At 41.0% G+C, this 25,816-nt stretch overlaps 1 protein-coding gene across 5 annotated transcripts in view; it reads right to left on the bottom strand.

Moving 5' to 3' along the window:
- Positions 1-25,816, bottom strand: part of LOC104912335 (dynamin-3-like) — a 64,252-nt gene that overhangs the window by 21,051 nt on the left and 17,385 nt on the right. For all 5 annotated transcript variants that reach the window (XR_004160763.1, XM_031554820.1, XM_031554822.1 and 2 more), the window contains exon 3: positions 3,227-3,391. Coding sequence is in view for 4 of the 5 variants with exons in the window: in XM_031554820.1 (XP_031410680.1) it covers positions 3,227-3,391 (165 nt within the window). In the remaining variant the exon portion in view is untranslated. The remainder of the gene's footprint in view (positions 1-3,226; positions 3,392-25,816) is intronic.

Below are 25,816 nucleotides of genomic sequence, written 5' to 3'. Positions count from 1 at the left end.
GTTTGCATTCTACGAGGTCAGCAAGGGCAGTCGAGCTGTGCAAATTGTGCAGGACGGCAAGCAGAAGGTCAGGACAGATCTTACAGGGAAACAAACCCATATTGACTGAGCTTGGCTGTCATTTCCCATTCATGTATGATAGGAGATGCTCAAAGTCTTAGCAGAGCCTGCAAAACTTTTCCATGAGTCTCATGCTGTTTTCCAGTAGATGGTACTGATCAAGAGCCAGAGTACACTAGTTTCCTCATGATTGCCAAAGACTCCACATTAAAAACAGATATCACAGTTAAACAGCATCACATTCTACTTGATGAAATGAGCATTTTAATGGCAACACTTCAAAAAAAAAAAAGAAGTCCTAAAATTAGATTAAGGCCAGAGCTGATTGTAAAAGCATTGCTAGACCACAAGTATCTCTTTGGAAAAAATAAAAAAATCCTGTGATGTTTATCATGAGATCCCTGCCTACCACTAGCATAAACTCAAGAAACTCCTTGCACTCTTCTGAAAAGGAAGACTACTGTATATACTAGTTCTTGAATCAACCTCCTTCCTTTACTAGACAGAGGACGGTCTTCCTAAATAGCCACTTTCTCTGGCTTGGGAAAGGAAGAGAAAGTGACACTTTATGTGTCTTTGCCTTTTTAGAAAACAGAAACATTCACCACAGTGTTTTAAAATGTTTTCCTTACAGACTTCAGACCAACAGTCAAAGCTGAATCACAGCCAGCATCCAGAACACCCATACTGCAAAGCCTGCCCTGTCCCTCCAGAGTGGGGTAAGATGGGCTTGCAAAGAACTCTGATTTATCACTGGGCAGACTGCAAGCAGCAGAAAAGCCTCAGAAAATTAATTCCTTAAGGTTGGTAGTAACAAGTACTCCTGAGTTTTTCTACTCAGCTGAGATGAATATTAGCACTGGTTATAGAGCATATATTATCTACTCCAAGACCACCCCTCTTGAATAATCTGTGATACCTAGGCATCAAGAACTAATGGAGAGAACTCTGAAATGTGTGTTTTGTTTGTGTGTGTTTGAATTTCTAATGGTAACTCAATGCAATTCCATGCGGTAAATGTATTTTCTTTTAAGGTAATCAACATCCACCCCTAAGGGAAGAATAAGAGATGCATTTGGAATACAACAATCTAGGTTTAGGCCTCAAAACATGCTTAGGGACATCATCTAATTATTTGCTGTATGCTGAGTTTGAATTTGATACTTCCCCTGAATTGAAAGTGCTCATTTACAGGCCCACAAAGTGGAAAGGAAGTTCTAGGAGGACTTGGGAGGTAACAATTGTCATGGAAACAAATTCCTTGGGATCAATCTGTTTCCAGACTTTTGAAGGCAACAGAAAGTACAGACTATTATCAGCCAGAGGAAGGGAAGATATCTTCACTTAACTCCTAGTGAGTAGGTTGGACTCCTGAAGGCTCCAAGGAACACACGCACTACTTAATGGGACCCACCTTCCCTCACAGCTCCACTACTTTCCAGGTCTTTGAACAACTTTTTGACCTGCTTTAGCAATCTTAATTCAAGCATTCCTTTCTCTTTTTAATAGCTCTACTTTTTGAAAAATTCCTATTTTAGTTATTATATTTAATGTGGTATTTACTGCCTATGCTGCAAAGAAAAAAAAGTGCATTACAGTTTTCAGTCTCGTTCTTTACAGTCTTTTAAAAACTTTTGACTCTTTGCCATGAATTTAAATTCTAGGATTGAGGCCTGGTTGTCAGATCACTAGCAAGTCCAAACACAGCCACGGACCATGAGGTCACCTGAAAGGTGGATGATGTGGTAAATATGCTGTTTCTATGTGCCACTGTCAGCCAGCATGGCAGGCTTCTACCGATGTAACAGTTGATGAGATTGCAAGTACAAAATCTTCTGAGTAAAGCAAGCACTTCAGAGACCCTTAAACTATTCCATATGAGGAGGTGAGTGGCAGAAAATTTAATGTAAACTTTCAAAAGGAGCTGCTCACCAACTCTGCAGTTCATGAAATGAGAGCTGAAAAACAGCCCTTTTAAAAGGCACTGAAGTTGTGCTAAGTGGAAGAAGCAAGTTGCTAGCTATGACCTGGAAAGAGCAGAGGGAATACGCTCACCTTATAAATTCTAGACCACGTCTGATTTCAGGTGGAGAAAAAAAATAGGCAGCTCCATTGTTCCCATGCTCTTCTGCAAAAACTCACCCATGACTGGAACATAATTTGGAGTCTGACTTCCCTAAACTTGCAAGAATTCAACAGAGTATCTCCTGCTCTCCTGCAAAAATTCTACTCGTTTTGTATGTCCCTGGAACTGCCATGAAATTTCCTGTCCAGCCACCTACCTCTTAGGTGAAACACAAATTCTACAGGGTTAATGAAATTCATCAGCGTAAAAACAGAGGTGACTTCAAGTCGAAAGTAAACAATTCTTTCTTACCAGAATTGTGTAACAACACGCTTGTATTTGTAACAACTGATTGGCAAAGGCACTACCCATAACTAACAGGAACTGTGCACTCCACATTAATTCTTATGGCAGCAACGGCTCTAATAGCCAGCTCAGTTCAACAAGGTCCATTCAGTACTCTGCCAAAAAGGAAAGGCTGAGATTCTAGCACAGTGGAAAAACAATGATATTTCAAAGCCATTTCTTTAATCAAATAATCTTCAGATCTGAGAAAGACACACACGATAAATCAAACAACCACATCTGCTTATCTAAACAACGGTGTCCAAGGCTTCTAGATTTATTCCTTGAAAATGGTATTCAGAAAATATAAAGAAACCCAAATAAAATAAGAACTGCTTTAAGAAACTGTGACAAAGAACTACAGACTGAAAATCAAGGAAACACTGCTTCACTCCTCTCACAGACTGCCTAGATGGAGCTCCCAACCCCCTTTTCCCTACTACATCAGTAACAGGGCAGAAAAAAAAGGATCTTTAATTTACCTTTAAATAATAACATATTCTGATTAAGACATGAATTCCATCTTCAGCATGCTGGAATTAGCACTCAGAGCACTGTGCCAGACTTTCAGAAGGCTGCGGGACTTTGTGCTTCTAAAGAAGAATGGAGTATTTTGTTTTGGAGCCTGACATTTATGGGATCGTGTTCTTCTCCTCATTTGTACTGTTGCTGCTGCTCTGTTCAAGAGGTGTGTTTGTACATGTGCAAGAGATTTGACAGATGTTAAAATAGTCTAGAATCGTGGCTGTTACTTACATTATTGATCATAAGGTGCATGATTGTTTTCGGTATCAAATCTCGGATACATTTGTTGATAATAGACATGTAGGAGTCCACCAGATTTCGAATTGTCTCCACCTGTCTCTCCAATTGGGGGTCCATTGAAAAATTGTCTGCTTGGCCATTCTCATCATTTTCAGTCTGCATGGAAGAAGAAAGGAAAAATCAAATATTTCAGATTACAGCAAACTGGAAATACATTGGGGGGAAAAATATAGGCTTACACTGTAGTAAACCAGTAACACAACTCACACAAAGAATGTCTGGAGGTTTTCAGATGAAGACGTGTGAAGGTAAATGAAACCCCAAGAAACTATTTCAGATCACCGGCTGCAATATTTAATGTCAAATCTTTTACCATCCAGATCCAGCCAGCCTGACTCATGCAGTAAAGCAATGCTGTAAGTCTGGATATTGAGTTTTACCCTCCTATGGGGACAAAACTTCCTTGTTACCCAAAGCTGACTCAATTGTGACAAATTCTGCATTTCAGCCTCAGACTTGTTAGATGTGAATAGCACCTATCTAAACAAAGGATTTATGAAGGATAACAGCAAAAACATCATTGGTTCCAATGCTTATAACATAAGCTGGTTTATATATTAGAGATCTCTTTTCCATTGGACAGAAAAAAAAACTTCTTTGTATGTAAATAGGTGACCTAATTAAAGAAAATACGAGGAATTTTAACTGGAAGCTAAAAAGTATGTACTTTGCTTTGGTCTGGCCTGTACAAACCCAAGAAAACTTAGCAATAAAAGAACAATATCCCTTTGACAAAAATCACACTGCTTTCTGAGGCTCAAAGACGCCAAAAGAATGAATTTCAACCTGTGAAGTAAAAGGGCAATGTCCTTTCCACAGATCTGACACATAATAGTTCTCCCTGAAAACTAAGACAGTGAGCACTTCAGCCATGCTAGCATGAACTAAAATCTAAACCTGTTCTGTCGATAGCATGAGGAAACAGTAATTACTTGCAAAAATTAATGAACTACTAATAGAAACTAGTTATATACCAGCCAGATATCACTACCAGCACAATTCCATTGACAACATAGCACTGAGCTAAAATTTGCACATCACCAGTCCTTTACAGACTCCTCGATCAGTTGCAACTGGTAGCCAACCTGTTAGCAAAAGCCCACTGGAGCTGGATAAGCAAATGGCACCAAAGAGGCCTCTCCTTGCACAAAAAGCTGAGCCACAATTACCCTGAACCTGACTTGGAGTACTTTGTTGTGTATACCAAGTACAGTTTGTCCATGTATTCTTACTTCTGCTGCTGCTGGTTTATTTTAATTTTTTTTTTCTTTCTCTCTGTTTAAATGATAGATTGCAGTAAGATTCTTAGCTTGCTAAGCAGCAAAGTGACAGATGTTTATCATTATCCTCATCAAGAGAATGTAAAGTAAAAATAGTAATTAGTCTCTGATCTTAAAGGCAAAGAGTGATACGTCTGCAAACCATTTAACCTTTTATATACAGGCACCCAGGTGACATTTACAGAAAGTGGGTAATACTTCAGGAGTCCATGTCTTGTTTGAAACTGTAATAGAGCTGATTTCATACTGTTGATTTATTTTCTCTAAAAATTAAAAAGTAATTTACTTTTTAATAAATTACTTACAGTAATTTATTACAAAAGCTCCTGACCATAGCATGGGATGCCCGGCCATCCCAACTGAAGGCTTCTCGTGCCAGCAAGCACCTTGATGCAAGTGTTGGCATCGCACCACACACAATGGAGATGTTTGCTTCTAGCAGCTTTCCCTGTTACTGCAGTACACCTATGGGAGTCATCAGGCTTTGCTCAGTGCCAAGAGCAGCACTTGAGAACAAGGCTGCTTGTTAATGCTGGGCATCATAACAAATAGAAGTGATGGACGCACCCCATTCCATTTTCATTCCATTCTTTCAGAATGGTTGGGTTTCTGCCGAAGCATCACAGTGATTCTAACTCCAGCTCCAGACATCCTTCAGCCCAGTGCATGCCATCTGCATTCCGAAAAAGCATTCTCAAGTCTCCGAGTAACAGCAGTGTTTTGCACACATTGCACAGCAAGCTGGCAGAAGCTGGAATGGAGGCCAAGAGGTATCGGCATGCTGAGCAGAAAAGGAAGAAGCCTAGAAATGGGTTTCTGTGCCTCTGTTCCCAAGGGTCAGGGCAGTCACCATCCCCTTTCAGTGCTCATCATCCACAACTTGTTAATCCCAACGGCAAAGCTTTAGGTGCCAGCACCAACACAACTACAGTCATTTTAGGAGCTTTTTGAAGCCTACAGCAAAGAAACTATGGAATGAACAAGAGCTAAAAATCAAGCAAAGAAAATGAGATTTGCCTGTGGAAAGTGAAATTGAATATCAGATGAAAATACAAAGAGCTAGATATAAGAAATAGGAGAAAAAATATCTAGAAGAAGGTAACGTGGAAGCCAGGATGGTGCTTTCATTTACATATAGGACAAATTGCCACAGAGAGTAAAGAGACAGTCCTTCCTTTCTAAGTTCTCCGTATTTGAAGGAATGAAAATAATCTCTCTTCCTTCAGCTCCGCAGAAGGTCTCACCTTTCATAAGCTGCCTTATGATCCTTGCAGGACAGGCTGCCAGTGAAACACCAAATACACAGCATTGCTACTGTATTACAACCACTCTTCTGTACTAAAAACGTATTAGGATTAATTAAAGCGTCACACAAGAGATAACTGAAAACTGCATGTGAAATTCAAACCCCTTAAGTTTGTGGGAATTTTACTGTTAGCTGCAGTGGGAAAAGGATTTCAGCCTACGGATGCATTTTGACCAGAGAAGTTATCAGTCTTCTCGAGACTGTAAACTCCTTGGTGCAAGAGAAAAGATTTAATGTGGTGCAAAGGGAAGGAGGCACGAGTAATTACATGCAATCCAAAAAAAGGAACAGTACCTCAGAACAACAGGATAATTTTTCTGATTGGGGGAATTATAGGAGTGTTGAAGAGTGTCTCGAGAAATATCCAAGAGAATTAATTCCTTCTGAAATTCACAGTAAAGCAGGGTAATACACTGAAAACAGTCCTGAGCTGGCCACACAGAGAGCAATACTTCTAATTTCCATGATTTCATTACATTCAGGGCAGCTGCCAGCATATTTAAGAATGTCTTGTATAACATTCCTGATGTCAGTTCCAAGAAGGAGCATTTGTCTAGCATTTTCATTAGAACAGTGTATCAACCAATTTTGTGTAATCAAAAAGGCATTCAATTAAAAATGACTGAGGGGAAGCAGGCTGGAAGGTGACTGATGAAAGGGTAAAAGCCAAAGCAGCAGCAAAGCAATACTCCGTGTGCTACAAAATGAATCCATGGCTGCTGTGAGAAGCAATTATTTAAAAACAACTTTCATATCTTTCATTTACAGATGCAAGTTCATAACAACAACCACCTGAAAACGAGTTATTCCCTCCAGTTCATATTTATGTTTGAATTCACAACTGCTGAACACATAATCTGCTTTTATCTTCTCCTGTCCAAGCAGGATTTTTCTTTAATGCAGCACCACTCAGAAAGTTGCATCTGTCCTAAAGCCCCCTGCTTTCTCTTAAGTCTTTTCAACTGATTCTTGATATTCTCCCTTCGGTGCAGTCTGATGCTGTATATGCAATGTAGCTAATATGCCCTCAGATGTACACAGCGTGTCTTTTGCCAAAGGACTTCTGAAGCCACATGACAGCTTCACGCAGGGAGGTTTTCTTACTGGAAGGAACCACAAGTAAATGACAATACATTGCTGTTGTGTATGTACAACAAAGCAAGCAGCAGAAAAAGAACATTTCCTGGGTAGCTTGGAAGCTGTCCTTTCCCCTCAGAGAGGGTAACTGCCACTCTGCATGCTTTCAGCATCTCCTGACTGTGAGTCGCTGCTGCCTTTCCTGAGCCACCCACAGGCTGCCCCTTTCAGCAGCGCTGCTTTCACTCGCAGCCCGCACTGCTCTACACACAGGTTACGATCCACGTTTCCCTTGTACCTGGTCTGTCTCACTTCACACCCATGCAGAAGATCGCCAGTTCAGTTTGATTCAGAAGCATTTAACTATCTGGATTAACTGAAACAATCGTCTACTTGGATTCTTCTTTGTGGTTGCAGACATTGTATAGCACAGACCACGAGCTAAAATGTCCTGCTGAATCCACATACCGGTCCCCAGATATTTACATAACTTTAATGATCCCAAATGTTCAAAATCTACACTAGGCTCTCTCCCTGCCTCCTTCAATCAAGAATCTGATTTGAAACTATGAGACTGACAGGAATGATATATTACCAGAACTCTGACACATCCAGAGTAACTTTTGTCTTCTAGTTTGCAAGCCTTTGGGTAGTTTTTGTAAACTTCAGCCATTTTTCAGCTTAGTGCAGCTGAAGGAAGTTCTTCTAGACTTAAAAACAAGCGACAGGGAATGAAGGCAGGTCTACTCCTGGTTAAGACTGTGAAACAAAGCACTCAACAAAAAGAGACAAGGAACAACCAACGAGGATGTCAAGTAATCACGTCAACTCGGTCCAATTTCCTTTTAGAGCAGAGATTTGGATCTTATAGGTATAAAGTCAGATGCCACATATTTCTGACTTCAGCAAAGCTTTTAACACCATCTCGAATGACGTTTTCATAAAAGGAAGTGTGCTCCCTTTGCAATTACTGGATTGGGTGCACATTTCCATAGAAAAGCTGTCAGTGGCTCGCTGTCAAACTGGAAAAGTTTATAAAGGGCACTTCATATGGGATGTATTAGTTAATGTAATTATTAATGCTTTAATGCTCAGGATGGTGGGTTACAGCCTATGCTTATTACACTTACAGATGAGAAGAAACTCAAGAGAATGTGAATATGTTAGATGACAGGACGAGAATTCACAATGATCTAGAGAAACAGTTTAAAATCTAAATGAAACCCATTATGAATAGAAAATATTTGACTTAGGAATAAATCAGTTATAAACACACAGCATGAGAATGGCCACTTAAGTAGCTCTTCCGCAGAAAGCGAACTGCATCTGCAGTGGAATATAAACAGAATATTAGTCAACAATGTCCTGCTATTATGAAATCAGTACAAGAATTATATGTCCAAGTTCAGTTGTTACAATATCAGAAATTTGTGGCACATTTTTAAGAGTGGTTGGAGGAAACAGAGGAGCAGAAATCCTGCTTCGAGGCAGGGAAAAGAGCTGGACAACCTCTTGCAGCCCTTCCATCCATTGGGTGACACTGGGTGCAAAGCAGCATGAAATTACGAGCTGGCAACGCTGCAACAGGAAAGAGCGTTTCTGACAATACAAAAAAACCAACAGCAATATCTTCTACTCTACTGTTTGTTCTTTACAAAAACCGAGTAAATAAAAAACAAAAAGCTAAAGCATCGCCACGACTAGCAATCTCCCCTCAAAGAATCCATGCTCCAATTTCACCATTTGCTGCCATGTACATCGCTAACACAAAGAACTTTTACATAACCCTCCTTGCACTCAAGTTTTGAGTCCGGGCCAACAGCTGCCTCATGCCTTTCAGAACAGGCTGCTGGACAAGCAAAAGCAGAAAGAGGCTGGCATAAGGAAAACAGCACCTTTGTTTATAAAACAAATACTACTTTGGAATTTGCAAACTTTTCAGTCAAAGAATTTCCTTGTCATAACAACAGATGAAGTGCCTCATATTTATGGGAGCACATTAGAAAAGAAATACATAGATGGGAGATATCATTGATGTAGCATTTGCCATTATTTTAGTGCAGAAGAAGGTCAGTGGGCTTTGTGAAGTCTCAAATGGCAGTGAATTACCCAGGAACTAAAATCATGATAAAGACTCCAAGTGTGATGATCAGCTCAGAAGATGTAACTGTGCTTTTGTAACATGGCACATGAAGCAAACCCCAAAGACAATAGCCTAAAGCAGCACTGGGCATTATCTGTAAAGAGAGCAGAATCAAGAGAGGTTGCTGTTGGAGGATGCAATCAATGGGTGCAGGCATCAGCCAGATACGAAGATTAGGGCTATTGGTGATGGCTTGTAGTTCCACCCAAAACAGAAACAAACAGAAGTCTTGCAGCTTCTACCAGAGAAGATAGGACTTACAGCGCTGATCAGAAGAGTAGTAAGAGTCCTCATGAAGACTGAAATTAACACCTTGCCATTCATTTTCATTGTATTTTCCTCCTTACCGAAACTGTTCTTAAGCGACTGTTCTCCAAACATTGGCAGAAATGATTGATACTCAGGACTTTTGCTTAGCAGTATCCATGCAACACAGGGTGACTAACAAAGCTTTCCTTGTTCCAGCAACAGTGCATCAGCTTTGGCTGGAGGACTGCACTACCTCATGGGGTTAGAAAAAGGCACAGTAAGTGTGCAGTGTGTGGATGGTGCATTGGTGACGGCAAAACTTGAAAAATATTTTGCCCAAAATTATGCATTTAAAACATAGTTTATGACTTCTTGTGCCTGTGTATATAGAAGAGTTGTGTGCTTTTCACAAATGTGGTCATTTTAGAGGTAGAAGAGAGAACAATAAGAATAAAAACCACAATTTTATTCCTAGATCTTGTACCAAGTTCCTATTCCATGGTCTCCCTTCATTTCTGCCAGCTTTCCAGGCTGGTTTAAATGAATCTGCATACAGAGAGGAGCAGGGCAGAATGTGTATCTCCTTGCACCCTGGGAGGGAAGGACTTGGGGGAGGCCTCGCAGTGGAGGAGCTCTGTACAGTATCCAATGCAGGGACTCTATAAATTACAGCCTCGTCTTTCATTTTTATCTGATCTAATGCAATGTGTCCCCTAGAACTGCACTTTTTTCCATAATTGATGATGTCTAGGAAAATATTCTGAAACTCCCCACTGATAAGCACCTAGACAAAATTGTTTCCTCTCTGAGAGTTTCCTCTCTGAGAGGCGAAAGAGGATGTTGAACTGTTTTCACCCCCATGTTCCCCGAGTCATGAGAAGTACCAGAGCTGTCTCCTGGGCCAGACTAAGCCCTGCTTCACCACAAACCCAGTGCAGTACCGACAAATGATCTCCATAGTAAATGATGCAAATAAGAAATGTCAGCATGTTCCAAAATTCCTCACTTAATCTTATTGCCAGTTGTATAGTCTGGATAATCAGTAAATAAATTCCTCTAACTTTGCTCAAATCCTTGGGGGCTGAAAACACAGAGAGTGCTTTCTAATTCATTCTCATTAACCTTCCCAGCTCTAAACAAAGCTATTTCCTACTTTTCTTAGCGTCTGATTTTTCCAACTGGCCTCTGCAACACCTGAGTTAGCAGCAATGATTTCTCACTTGTGATTTCTGTTTTGAGCTGGTATTGTTCTTTCTCCTCACACATATGCTTGCTGGAATAGCACGAATCAGCAAGATTTAAAACCTCTCATTCTCAAGTTTGAAGCCCCTAAAGGGAAATTGCAGTTGTGATGCCAAGGAACACAGTCGTACGTTATTTGACTTTTCCTCAGCCAGGCTGACAGCAAAGGGGGGAGGGAGGGAGGAAGGAAAGGGGAAGGGAGAGGAAGATGGCATTTTAATAGCACCCACACTGATTTCACACAGTTGGATCACTGTGCTCCAGAGCAGCACCATTTCCTTTCCCCGTTGCCTTGCATTCAGTCAATACTACTAAGCCAGACTCTATGGGAAGGATTCTCAATCTTTTTCTCCCAGAATAGACCACAATCTTAGTAGGGAAATCTGTCAAGTAGACACCTCCCTCCCAGGCTAGCTGGCTAGCCCAGCTATTACCCCTCGTTTTGACAGACTATTACCAGCTCAGGCTTTGCACAGACCACCCCACCTGAATCCCAGATGTGACTAAATGGGTCAACATTCCTGCCATGACAAGATGGATTATCCCCTGTTTCTCACCCCAAGTTTCATAGTCTCTGTAGAACCCACACTAATTGGCCATCTGAAAAAAATAATAACCAAGAGCAGGTAGTATTTAATCTAATTGAGCAAGTGAACTTACAAGAAGAACCAGAATCTTACGCGGATAGATCTACCTTTCCCAGATGTTAGTTAGATGTTAGCCAGAGGTACCTTGGCCAAAGTTCTGCTCAGAAGATTGTTTGATAACTCAGGTCTTAGGAATGGGTTTGCCATAAGCAGTCTGTCAGGCAAAGTCACTCTGGTCTATGAGTCCTGGCAGAAGCTGTTATCCCAGGAGGGCACCACCGATCCCCACCATGTAAACTCCCCATTTAAGAAGTCCTTTAACTTTGAAAGTGAAAATTTGAGCTGCAGCATTCCTGTGGCAGAACTGCAGAACAGGAGAGGAATCTGAAAACACAGAGAGCTTTACTGAAGTGTAACAAATACAGCTCAAAAAAAGAAATTCACCCATAAAGGAGCACTTGGGTTTCATACGACAGGAACAGAAACTGAACATTGCTGGGCAAAATTATTCTCAAGAAAAGAACGGAGTTGTGAGCAACTATGCTACCTATAACCCTAGATCAAATTAAATTAGGTACTGCTTTTTGGCGTGGCTTCTATTTTGTATAAAGAGGCCCAAACCTTTCTTAGCATTCTATAAAACTAGTAGAAAGAAAGAAAAACTATAGAAAGAAAGATTCTTTTTCTTTCTTCCTAAAAGAAAATCAAATTATATTTAAGAGCCAGTGAGATTCTGAACAAATACTTCATAAGATCATACTCTTGTTGGCAAAAAACAACAATAAGCTGTAAAGTTTAAACCTTAAATCAGTTTGATTTTCTCTATTTGGTGAAGTTTCAGGGCACCAGAGACAGCACCCTGCCCCAAGGGCCAAGCAGACACAGGATGGAGCTGAGCTGTACAACTGAGACCACCTGTATTTATTGGTGCTACAACAACCTTAACCCAGCGCTTCAGCCGTCTATTTCTGCAGATCAGCTTTGAAGTGACCTGTAGCACGCTGATCAGCAGCAAAAGGTACAGTAGAACCACCTGACTTCTCCGATTGTTTGGCTCCTGCACTGCACCACGCACACAAGGAACCCTGTCCCTGTGGCAGCGCAATGAAAAGGCAGACCTCCTTCAGACATGGAGCAGTCACTCACACTCGCACGTATAGATTAGAAATTCTTTTGTCAAGAGGTAAAAAAGCTGCCACAACACGAGGGCTCTCCTCTCCCTGTTCAGAGGGTTCCTGGCTGCTGAGCAAAGATGGGCAGTCCAAGCAGTGGTTTATCATGTCACCCCCACATCTGAACACCTTGCAATACAGCTACAGACGCAAAGTTTTATTCTTCTCCCCCCTGGTTCTATTTTAAAATGTTTTTTGCAATAAATTTACTGTGAGATAGCTAAATCCAAGGGCGGGTGAGGAACTCGAACCCATGGCCTTCTGGCTTAGAGGTGAGACTATTCCAAACGGAGCCAAAGTGACACACACACAATACGCTTTCAAGGTTTTTCGAGAGCTCTGTCATGATTTAAAAACACTGAGTCTTTGTGGTACAAACCACAGCACAGGAAAGAACTGGGGCTCCCTTTTTACTGCTAATTTTAGCTGATGAATTGTTTATAATCTCCTGCAAAATACATACAGCCTTATTCTGCCTTAAGCGAGGAGGGAACAGCCTTTCAAAACTGATTCTTAATTATAGCATTCCCCTGTGCTGGATGGAATGGAGTCATGTTCCAAAATTGTGTCAGAGTATATGAAGTGATAAAATGAGGATGGGTGAGCTATTTTTAAACACACACAAAGACTTTGAGGTAAAATCCCTGAATTTATAGCCTTACAGCCATATTAAGGCTCATGGGTTATTAAAACCTGCATGGTGAGACTCAAATAGCAATTCATTTGAGACACTCTCTGGCTTCAGCACATGTGCTCCCTACCGGTGTGCTGCCAAAGTGGGGCCCCCCAGGGAGCAGCCTTTAAGCACAGATATATTCCCATGTCCACAGGTAGTTGGGAGACAAAGGGGATCAGATGCTTCCCTAGCAGTGTACTCCCTCCTCTTCCTCTCTTTTCCCAGGACATTTTGCAAGCCAGAGGCCTGCGCTTCCAGATGGGCAGGAAGCAAGCGGGTCAGAGATAACTTGAGGAACCTGAGACAAAAGCGCAGGATTTCTCCTTACTCTACCCAGTCTAGAAAGCTAGAACAGCCTGGCCCCACTGACATCCCCTCCTCACAAGCATTACCTGGGGAGGAAGTGGTGCTGCCTTTGCCCCACAGGCTTCTCAGCACTGCCAAGTGATGCTCCTGATCCCAGTCTGATTTGTAGCAGCACTTGGCTACGGGAAAGCTGTTGTCCCCTACACTCACACTGGTTTCTTTTCAATCACAGTCAACATACACCATATCATTTTAGTAAAGGACAAAAGCTACCACTGAGGAGAAAAAAACAGGACAGAATTTTCATGCTTTACAAGCCAAAATGGAAATAGCTCCGAGGCCCTCTTCTCTATCCTTCGTGACAGTCTTGTAGACTTTTGCAGTGCCTTCCTCTGGAAGGTGGAACTCATTTTGAGGTCCAAGCAGAGGCAGTAAAGGCATCAGGGTTCCAAGGATACAGCAAAATAATGTGCACCACTTACACTGTTCATTTTGTAAATGAAGAAAGGCTTTACAGGAAGCTGTGGCATAGTGGCGAGCAAAAGAGATGTATTATTTTTGGAAAAGACCAGAAGGAGGTTTGGAGCATCAGAGAAAAACAAAAGCTTTAAGAGCCACTTTCAAGTGAGTACATCTACTTGCCCAAGTTGTGCAGTTGCATTCATCTAAGTATCACCTAAACTTGCCTTTTTCTTACCTTTTTTTTTTCCATTTGGATTTCCAGGTAGTGGCTGAACATAAAATTCTAATGAATTGTAGATGGCCAATGTGAAAATAAAAACATTAGTCAAAACTTAAATTTTTTCTTGACTGCTTATGGATTTGTAAAGCAATAAAAACCACAGTATTCACCAAACTAAAGCCTAGTAATGAAAAAAAAAAGGTTTAGTACAAAAGGACCGAGTGAGCCTTTTAAAAAAGAATCTAGTATTACTAGTTCTGTTAGTAATTAATGTACCCTTGGGTACTGATTAAAAAGGACCTTCTGAAGTGGAATCTGTATTATTAGAAGACTATGATGCACATATTAGCTTCAGAGGCTTTCCCACTTGGAGCAACATTGAAGGGATTCGTGTTCCTTTACTTAAGGAATACCTGCATATTTTTTACAAATCCATGGATCTATACCATCCTGTAAGCATTAAAGACTCATTCATTCCTATCCTCCTGAAAACCTTTGCCACATCAAAGTGATGCACTCTGAGATACTTTTGCTCCTATAGCTCAAGGGATGTCATTTGTATTTCCCCACAGATGCTCATTATTTATTTGAGAATTGTTACCTTCAGGAATTTGGCCTCATTTATCTCCAGCTGAAGTCACTAGGCATCTTCCTCCTGAACTCCACCAGCATTTAATCAGACTACAACAAGAGCTTCCTTACGCTGCAGAAAAGGCAGAACCATTTTTAAAGCTTTTCCTATAGGCGCTCTTCTTGAGTTTGATTTCCAGGAATACAGAATTCCTTAACTCCTCTCTGCACCACAAATCATCCTGCAGCTACATCCTGTACAACTGCATCCAACTCTGCTCTCAGTGAAGCTCTTGGAACAATTCCCACCAAGTTTAATAGTTACGTCCTATTTCCCCCCTGTTCCTAACTAAGGTTAATTTCTTTTCTCCCAGTATAAACAGAAATCAGCAGGTAAAAAAGTTTTGTCTAATGTGGCACCAAGGCTGTGGAATTTACTCCCATGTGAGAATGGCACAATAAAGTCATTTGTTTAAAAGTAAATTGAAAACATTCCAGTCCTCTCAGGCTTACCACTATTAGCTTTAGTTTCTGCACAGTACTGTAGAATGTCTGGCATCAAAGGCACTTTGTACACTGCACTGTATTGGACACTGTTAGTGGACCATTAATCACTGCAAACAAAGACCCATGCAAACACAGAAAAAGTACTGGTTTTTCACATGAAAAGGTTAACAACACAGTTTTCTAGATACTACGCATTTTAAGATGTGAGGTGATGACAAGGCATCCAATAAGGTGCAGACTTTTCAATTAATAATTACATATTCCAAATTAAATAATTCTCATTTGTGCCTAATAGTCTCTAGAATTAGAATTCTAAAAGAATCTAGTATTTAGAAATCTAAAAGAATCTAGTATTAGAATTCTAATTCTAGAGACTATTAGAAATAGAGACTAAACCTGTGCATAAATTAGCACACTTTAAATTCACAGATGTCTATAAACTCACATGCTTCATTAAACCCCCACACAGATAACATGCATACGTGCACAGGTAATGGTTATGGGCAAGAAAACCTTCATGGATATGAACTCGTAAACCGTGATCGAAGAAAACAAAGGCTTATATGAAACATGCACTAATGGAAAAAGTAGCCTGAGGAAATATGATTGCATGTTTGGAAGTGCTGGAAGAAGAACGGGAACGCAATCAGTTCCTATAGAAAAGCAAAAATCAGAGAAAACCAGTTCATGGCTGGGCAAGAAGCAAATAAGGAAAGCCCATGGTCTGGAACCACAGGCTGTATTTCAGGGTGCAACTTATCGATGAGATCAAAGGAAAAAATGCTGCTATGTCACAAGAGTGTGAATTACTGCGTTCAGTTCCTCATCATTACCATAAGCAGTTTCTTTCCATCCAGACCAGAGCAAGAGAAAATCTGAGTCAGCAGCCCCAAAGATTGCTATATATCAAGAAGATTTCCATTGAGTTTCTCAAAGCAATGTATTTTGTCTCTCAAGGAGAAAAGCTGCAGTATTATTCTACCAACTGTCCCAGGTGAAACACAATCCACAGTGCAAGGAAATACAGGTCCGCTGGTCTAAGTGTACTGGTTGCAAAGCTTTGGAACATATTTTTAAAGACAGGCATACTAAAATAAACAAATAAACAAGCAAGACGTCAGACTCAATCAGTCAACTGACGTTCTGGAAATTTTACAGATCTTAGTTTCAGTAGAGTTATAAGTGATACCCTTAGAAGACTGCTCATTGAGTTTGTTAGGATGGGTATTAATGAAAAGAATGGTAGTTATAAAGTAACAGATAGGTACATGGAAGCATGGCAGGAAGAACTAGCAGCCTTAAAGGGTTTCATAATCAAAGTGTCCAACAGATAGTCCATCTGGAAGAAAACAGCACGAACTTGCCAGGTAATGTTGTTTCTGCCCATAACACAAGACTGAGGTACTGTCAGTACAGTGGACAATAGAAAAGTGTCCTGCAGGACACGGTAATGTCAAGGACTGGAAAAACAGAAGCAGGATTAAATACAAATTATACAATGACAGACTAATGACAGCTGCTGCGCTGGACTGAGGTTCATCAGCCAGCAGTAATAAAAGAAATCCCAAGCACCTTTAAGAAAGCATTAGACAATTCTAAGGCACTACTGTAACACGGCCACAAAAAGGCTGAACGTGTTTGCCTCTGTTATGAGCAATGCAGGTCCAAGAGTGGAAACATCCTTTTTACAGTACAGGTGTTGTCGTCTCCAGATCACTGAAGGAGGAGGTTATATGCCATCTGGTGAAAGATAACATTTTATATCTCCCTTGTTTCCAGAGATGCTGCACTACTTCACTAATAGTCAAATGAAACTGAATGGCCAGAACAACAGGATTTTACTGCAATTGCACTGAAGCTGCTTTTCAGCATTTATGGGGTAGAGCACTGCAGTTTTCAAGAGTGCTAGACAGTTAAATTGAAATAGTTCTGCATCTTATATGAACTGTATAGCCTTTTTCCTTCCTCCTTCACAAGGTCCTTGTCCATGTTCCAAAGCATGCTCCCCGATATCAGAGCTGGAACAGGCTCTGCATCAGCACTCCCATTAAGCAGGAGAGTCTATCTGGGAGGAAAGAGTGAGGATATTTGATTAGTGGTCTCAGAAAACTCCCAGGTACACACTGATCATCCCAAAGCTGCTCCCGCTGCTCACGGAGCCTGAGAAAAGATGAATGAGGCCTTTGGAAAAGACCTCTCTTAAAAACCCACTGGGCATGGAGATTGTTTTTTGATTCACTTCCTTCAGGGAGGGCTGGAGAATGACTGCATGTTCCACAGGTCTGTGAAAAGTGATTTAGAGAACCTGGTGAGACTAGAGGAGAGAAATGGTGTAAGAAAACAATTTCTACCCTTCCGGGAATGATTTTTCCCATTATTGTCTCAAAACTGGAATATCAGTCCTGTGAATCTTCACCTTCTTCTTCATGTGGAGGAGAAGGGCCACGCTGTTAGAAAGAGTGATCTGAATGGCAAAAGGACCAAGCAAACTGTCACTGCCAGTACGACAAGCTGGTCCCACAGGCTGATTTGTCACCTTCTGTCACCCTTCCTATGCCTTAATCCAATTTGGTAAGAGCACACGTTGCTTGTGAGAGAAGAGCAGACTGCTGAGAAGGCAGCTAAACAGCTGATGAAAGATACTGATGCTACCATTACCATGCAGGTTGCTTGTTACAGCTTTCTTGCAATGGAGAGGGGGGAGGAAAAACTTCATGTGAGACCCTAAAATTAACTTTCGAATTGCTAAAAGCACACTGGGCTAAGTCTTCAGTAATGAGCATCAGGTATGATGCAATCAACACATCAACAGCTAACCTTGTAGCAGAAGATTGCCTTAGAGTTATCAAATGACACACTGGAGAATCTGCTACTCCAGCTAACTCTCTGTATGTGCCCAGGGAGAACTTTTGGGGTGTTTATCAGAAGGGGAATTGTAGAAAGGGGTGAGAGAGAGGTGAACTCCTTAAAATATAATTTATTTTCTGGCTACCTTCCTTTCATAAGGGAAAAAAAAAAGTTCAGCTTAAATTACAGGCATGCAGGCAAGCTCTTTCAGCCCCAGAAATTCATCCTACATGTTGATTAATAGTCAAACTATTACAGCTTTAACATGAAAAATGGGAAAGGCTTCAGCTGAAGACTGCCTGTAGCTAATGATGCAGTGGAATGAACGTTTTCGTTCCAGCTAAACCATTCCTGTTCCTGTAAAAATAAAGAAATCCAATCCTGGGCTATGAAAAAGACTCAAAGAACTATGCATGTTTATTGGCTTAAAATAATGCCATGTACGTATGGGATATTTTACCTGTTCAATGAAACATCTGTAATTGCACACATGTACACACAGAATATACATAGCTGAAGTGAGATAGATATCTATATTGGGTACAAAGTGCAGAAGACAAGTTGGTGACCATAACCTGGAATTTCTCTGTAAGCGCTTCACAGAGCTAATAGATTTTAACATAGCTCCTGTCTCAGGCTAAAAAAATTAAAATGTAATAACCAAAACACCGCAAGGAAGTGCAGTGGGCTGTATAGAATCTGCCTGGCAAGGCTGCCTGACACACGCAGGACTTGCTTGGAGATCTCCCTGCGGTTCAGCCCCTGGCGCCATCAGTTGGGCTCAAAATCAAAAGCAGTGGAAGGAGGTAATTAAAAGTGACTCTACACCGCTCTCCTGGCAAAAGAAGACTCCACTGCAGCCACTGAAGGAGGGTGGGAAAGGATTCAGGGGTATGTAAGAGAAGGCATATGTCTCTCCAGCTTTAGTGATTTCCATTATGGAAAAGCAGCACTTTCCAGCTTTTAACCTTTACGCCACTGAAGTCAAACATCAACTTTTTGTTTTAATTTCAGCATGTAAAATACAAACTCCGGTTTGGCTGATGTCAACAGCATGCTCTCCCTAAGCTACAAGTAAGGTGTGGAGCTCAAAAAGCCCTACAAGGCATAAAGCTGAAAAGCAGAATGATAGAGAAGCAGCGATTGCCACCAGCGCTTCCACTGGCTGGCTGGCCCAGTGATTCTCAAGACTATGGGACTCAGGGTGAAGGAAAAGGCCAGGAGGTTCAGACCATGCTGTTGGCTGCAGGAACATCCATTAAAAGAAATTAAGAGCAAAGTCAGACCCCAGAAGGAGCAGAAGACGCTGTGTTCCAAATCTAACCAGCTGAAGGAAAGTTTATATAAAAACAATCCCTTGGTCAGTGAGTCATGGGGAAAGAATTCCTAAGCTTTCTTCAGGGAAACCCCAGTAAATAACATGTCTAAAAACACACGAAGATGGTGTTGTCTGTTCCCTTACGATACTTGGTCCACATGATAAAACCTTTGGCAGCAAAACAACCTACCGAGAACAGATCTCTTTGGGAAACCCAAAAACCAGTAAGAACTGCTGTGGCTCCTTGCAAAGCCTGTCTCATATTCTAGCTCTTGTATGAGTTGTCTAATGCAAACTGGGAAGAAACATGAAAAGAATGCTTTTCCTTACAGCTCTGGAGAGTGCTTCTCCGTCGATTGCATGCAGTCATACTCTCAAGATACATAAATGCCTGGATTTCAGTACATTCTGCATCTTTTATAACTAAGCGCTTTGGACTGAAATATCTTGCTGTACTACGCCCAAAGAAACTGAATGAAAAGCTCTCTGCATGCACAGCCTGTCTGGAATATGTTATCAGACACGCAGCAGGCTTTGCAAGAAATAGTACTCTAGCAAAAGAAAGGCTGGATGGCTGGATTTCAATTCCAATGTAAAACTTCTTTGGCTATGAGCATTTTTTTCATCTTTTTTTTTTAATTTATTTTTTCTTTCTTTCTTTCTTTCTTCTTTTTTAATTATCACAGCATTTTGGAAGCGTGTTACGTGTTTTTAAGCATATCTTCCAGCAAAGAGATTTTAAAGTAACTTAACATAGGCTCAGAAAAATAAGAGATTGCAGTGGTTTCCACACAAATGATCAGAGCTGAACACTGTGCTGCCTGAATTTGGACTGACTAAAAACTACTGTTGGAGATTCCAGGTAGGAATATTAACTAAAGCACATATATTCTGTATCAAGCAGAGCTCACACTCTGTAGCAAAGCTTCTTAATTGTTGTCGACGCCCAGGACAGACTCATTTTACCTCTCCCTTTAATGAGTTTTTAGCTTATTGAGTGTGAATGTGAACGTTTTGGTTTGCACTGGAAGTTTCCCCTGCCCAACGTAAAATTCCTTTATGGATTTTATTTCAGGTTATGCTGCTCCCATATTTTCAGCTGCTATAGATCCATAGCAGACTCCAGAAGTTTTCCAGGATATAGCCAGAAACTTGTCAAGAAAAAAAAAAGAAGGTTGGAAGCATTACAGGGTAATTCCCGAGGGGTTGTGGAGTTACCATAGTAAAAGAGTGTTTTTACCAAAATGCACAGAAACAAAAGAGGTAGCTTCACTGATATTTGAATTGTAATTTTCCATGCTTGGAACAAATAGGGCATTTGCGACCGTCTTTCAGGTATCTGTGACTAACTGTAAACTCTGTGAGACAGCTTAATGCTCCTCTGCGTGAAGAAATACATGATGAAAAATATTTCTTAAAAGCTATGAAGGATCAGCCTAAAGGCTATCAGTACTGACAAAGCATAAGCTTTGCACAGAGAAAAGGCAGACGCACGATAAAAGAAACTCTTGAAAGTAGGAGCATCTTTTAGTCCTATTAAAACAGTCCATCATCCAAAAGAGAAGATTCAGCCAGAAAGAGCACAGGTGGAAAGGACTTTTTCTCAAAACTCACAGAAGTGGGATAGGTGACACTGAGAAGTGCTGCATCCTTTCATCTTACACGGAGCAGCAACGCTCCTGAGCCTTACCAGAGAAAAGATGTGCATTTAAGTGCTCCATCATAATCTGAATTCTGTTGCTTAACTGTCACAGTGCTGGCAGACAATTAACCAGGAACCTTAACAATTACACACGGGTATCAACAGCCAAGAGATCCAGACACAGAAGGAATAATCACAGATTATTCTAGACACAGATGCCTGGAAATACATGCAGTTTCCTAGTGGGGTATCATCCAAAAAGATCTGAATGCGACAAGAAAATGTTGGTACTTGTATACGTAAAGCAAATACATTCAGCATATCTGAGCAAATGCACCAAACTTCTCAGCATGCACAGACACACACACACACCCTCTTGTCTCGGGTAAAATAATTCCAAACAATTCCCCACAGTTTTTCTTTCTGCTCTTCATTAAACCGGCAAAAGGATGAAGAGCCTCATGCACACCTAGGTTAGTTAATAACAATTACTGACTTTAAATACTTCAACAAGTGACTTAACAAAACTGCTTAAGCAAATTTCCAATCTTACTTTAAGCTGAGATGCTTCTGGTTCCCCAACTAAGGGGACATTCAAATTAACTGAAATCAAATTAGGATTAATCCATCATTGCTGATTCTTAAATTCATCACTGCATATGCAGATGTTGTAGGAGTGAGGTATTTTTAAAGAGCAAAAATGAAGATGTCTTGCCAAACCTGCTCCAAACACCAAAAATAGTGCCTTTTCAGGCTTGAAGAGACAAGTCCTGTAGAAAGAAATTATGCTGCTTCTCTACAGGATTCATTAATAATATAGTAATCCTAAAGCCTACATCGCCTGCTAGTCAGACCAGTGACAAACAGGTAGCTTGTTCTGAAACTATCAATTTCCACAGATCTCAATGGCTAGTGACAAACCTCTAACCCAAAATGCAGACAGGACAATGTTCAGTAATTATCCACTGATTCTCTCCTGTCATTCTTTGACTGTAAGTTTTACGAGCCAGGAACCACATTTTTATTTTACATTTGTAAAATAGGATCTGGGTCCACAACTGCAGCTTCTAGACAAATAGTATCTATTCACAATATTAACAACAGCTGCTGGACAGGCATCATGCTGTGACTTACAAAAGAAACTGTACGAATAAGAAGGAACTAAATAAGAGAAATGCTACATGGGGCAGAAATCACAGTCCCAGTTGGACAACACCAGGACTGGTTCTAGGAAAGGAGGATTTTAGCAGAACACTCACCAGACTACAGTAAGCAGGGAAAAAACAGCAGTCCACTAAAAACTTACAGAATGAAGCAGAACATGTTCAGTCACAGCAGATGAAATGCTAACCCTCCAGACACTGATGGGAGTTTTACAATTGACTTCATCATGCCCAATATTTGACCCATGTTCCAGTCTTTTTGCTACCAATGCTGGTTACAGTTTAATTGTTTCTGAGCATATGCATCCACTCATTGGTTTTTATTCTACACAGCAGTATATAACAGAGACCATAAAGAAAAAGAGTTATGTTTTCAAACTCTTGGAGATGACAAGCGTCCTAAAGCAAGGGCCATGATTTCCACCATACCAAGGGCAACAGTGTGTTGAGAACTGCACACAATGCTGCATTTTGCCCTTGGTTAACTTCCTAAGCTTTAGCATTGAAACTAGCAGTGAGCTCTGAATTGGAAGCCATTGATCCAGAAGAAAAGAAACCCGACAGATAAAGGTAAGCTATAGACAGCTACGCATTCGAGGTTGCTTGCTGGTGTCCTTGTTCACAGAGTCAGATCATTCCCTGTGTTGAAGCCCTCAGCTGAGGAACAGCAGGTACAGAGCCCCTGCTCACTGAACAGCTCAAGAGAACACTGTGACAAATAAATATGACTCAAAAGTTTCATTTTCTGCTAATGAAAAGGTCTAATGCAGCCCAAAACCTTGAGTAACAGCTCATGGGAACTTTCTGTCTACGCACCACAGAGCTTTTATCCAGCCAGATAATTTCACATACATCATTTGAACTGAGTGCAATATTCAGTGATGCATCATTCTCTCTCTGAATTACAAGTAATTTGATTAGGAGATGTTAGGTTTAAAAACAATGAGAGAAGGTAAAGGTGAACCAAGTAAGATCATTTGTTTCTCTACTTTGGGACCAGGAACAAGTAGGTAAGGCACCAAAGTGGAAGAGAACCAAAAATCAATCACCACAAGTGTCCACAACCAGCTTTTCCTACGGTCAAAACTCAGTGCTCCAGAATCAGCGCAGTTAGAATAGCAAATGTCCTACAAATCCATCAAACAGGGAAGGACAGAGAACACACTGGTCAATGAAAGGCCACAACGGAACTGGGACACAGGAGATGCAGGAGGGGTGACCACAGAACAGGAACAAATGACATCATGAGTGCTGTGAGGAAAGAATGAAGTTTCAGAACAGGGAATTTCACACACAAAGCATTGTGTGAAATTGTCTCCATGCAGACAGTAATTATAACCCTACCTCTACCAAAAGAAAGGTAGGATAGGCTAAACAAATCCAGGATGAAACCATGCATCAGCATAAACATTGCATATCTTTGCTTTTGTCCAAAACAGAATGAGAGAAAACAGCATTCAGTTTCTCTTAATCGTCTTGTTTTCTCTTACAAATGAGAGAAAAAGAAGGATCTGGCTGTTAACCAGCTGCCCTCCACCCTCCTGTCCAATGACTACATTTCCTGTTACACTGTAAATGCTATGGAAGCGACTTCGGTGACATTTTTGGCAGAAAAAACTCACATTTTTGTTTAGACCTGACTACTTTTTTAAAAAAACAGCTACTCGGGAGTAGTTTTTTTGTGCAGGAACTGACTTGGAGAACAACAAAAAAAATTGCCCAAGTCTTGTGATATCTGAGTGCCTTTCCCTTTCTGTTCAGTTTTGCACATGGTGACACGGTGGTGCTGCACTGAAGGGGTATGGAGGCAACGTGACCTTCCAGCTATGGCTGTCCTGAGACCTGGGGGCACAGACACCCGGCCTGGAGTCTCAAGGATCTCTGTAGTTCTGAGAAGTGCAGCACAGCCCAGAAGCACCCTCCTGTGCCAGCCAACTCTTAGCACTCATTGACCAGTTCTAGGAAAGGATCTGCAGGAGTTGGCTTTCTTTACTGCCTTCCCCAGGGCAGATCGCACTCTCTTTTCAATAGGAATTCATGTCCAGAACATGGCTGACACTCGTGCTCCATCCTCTGAAACTTCACAGCCAGAAAGTTTTCACCTTTCTGTGCAGCTTCAATAAAATCCTTCATTAGAGTGGAAGTGGTGCAAAAATGAGCTGCACCATAAAAAATGAGAACTTAAAAATATTTTCAAGGTGCAGGTGTCTCATGGAAAGCAAAGAGCCCACCATGAAGACATTGCAAAAATAATAATAATAAAAAAAACCTGCTCCGTTCTAAATTTCCTGGAGCTTGCTTAATGTCAGCAGGTTCGTTTAATAGCAGAAATGTAAAACTGACAGCTATTGAACGGCTGACCCCTGACACAGGCAGTTACCAGTTTGCTGGGACTGGTTCTGAAATCCTTCAGTTAGCAAGGCTGCATCTTGTTACAGTCAGTGCAACTGATGCAATGCTCTGGATTTCTTTCTCCCTTGTACGTTTTTAACTCTCTTGTGCCAACAATTACTTTACTCTTAGAGAATATAAAAGAGGGCTGCTCTGTGTTTCAGGGAACAGGAGTGCCTCTAGGTTTGGTTTGAAGTAGTAAATACTTAGAAGGATGATTTTTATGGAGGGGTTTTTTCGCATTCATGAAAGCGTAAGGCAGCACGGAAGGCACTGACAAACAGCCATTTCCTTTCCTCCCTCTGCTGTGGACTGCTGCTGACCCTGTGGCTACGCGCATGCACGCACTGCTCTGCTCCGTCACGCCGTCACTTCATTGTAAAACTCAATTCATCTGTTTGAAGCAATGACTGAAGCACCGTCTATAAAATTATGGCATTTTTCCCACTTTAAAAAATATTATAACACTTCTTTCATTTGAAAGTTATTTTTAAACCTCCTTGGCCTGGAGCCAATTTTAGTCATAACTGAAGTGGATTCTTCTTTTCCTAGAATTCAGTGCCTTCCTTTCCTAGAATATAGTTGTCTGGGTGTTGTTTTTTTAAGTCACGAAAAAAAAAACAAAAAAACCCAACAATAAATGCACAGTTTTCATTTCCATCTACGCTGCTTTCCCTCTGACACATCAGCACAAGTTGCTGTTCAGCTTGCTGCTACACAACAAACACAAGTGAGTCCTTACTTTTTTTAGCTTAGGACCTTAACTCGAACACCACCCTCAGCAGTCTGGGAGCAGAGGCACCGACTCTCAGTTTGAGCCTGGCTGGGAACATTAGCATGGCCTGAGTCAGAGCGTGACTACCAGGTAAGTGCAGACACTTCAGAAACACAGCTGGATTTGCTAAAACAAGCATCATAGCCCTGTGCAAAGATGCACGTGGCTTCTGGCGCAGTATCTGCATAGAAATGTCGATAGCCAGGCATGAAATAGATGAACTGAGAGAGCTGTTGTCATACACTTAGGTAGGATGAGTACCCTGACTTCACTCACTCGAAGTTCCCACTTTCCAGGGCTGTCTCAAGAGGGAGTAGGACATCTGGTCTTCTTAATGAAGTAGCTGATCTGGAATCCGGGTTCGGTATAACTACTCCCATCCCTTTTCCCCTCCCCCTCTTAAAAAAAGAGACTTGAAACTAAGCAATTAATATGTCACCAAGAAGTATTTTAAGCAATAACATGCAAACTGACCTGGCAGCGAGATTATTTTCCTTTTCTTTTCAAAGGAAATTCTGTTTTTCTCAGGAGAAAATTCAAACTAAATTCTACTAAGTGACTTTGTATTAGGTGAATGCTCGTATGCTC

The sequence above is a fragment of the Meleagris gallopavo genome, chromosome 10 (assembly GCF_000146605.3).
Source record: "Meleagris gallopavo isolate NT-WF06-2002-E0010 breed Aviagen turkey brand Nicholas breeding stock chromosome 10, Turkey_5.1, whole genome shotgun sequence".
Taxonomy (NCBI): domain Eukaryota; kingdom Metazoa; phylum Chordata; class Aves; order Galliformes; family Phasianidae; genus Meleagris; species Meleagris gallopavo.
This window is presented reverse-complemented; position numbering and strand designations above follow the sequence as displayed.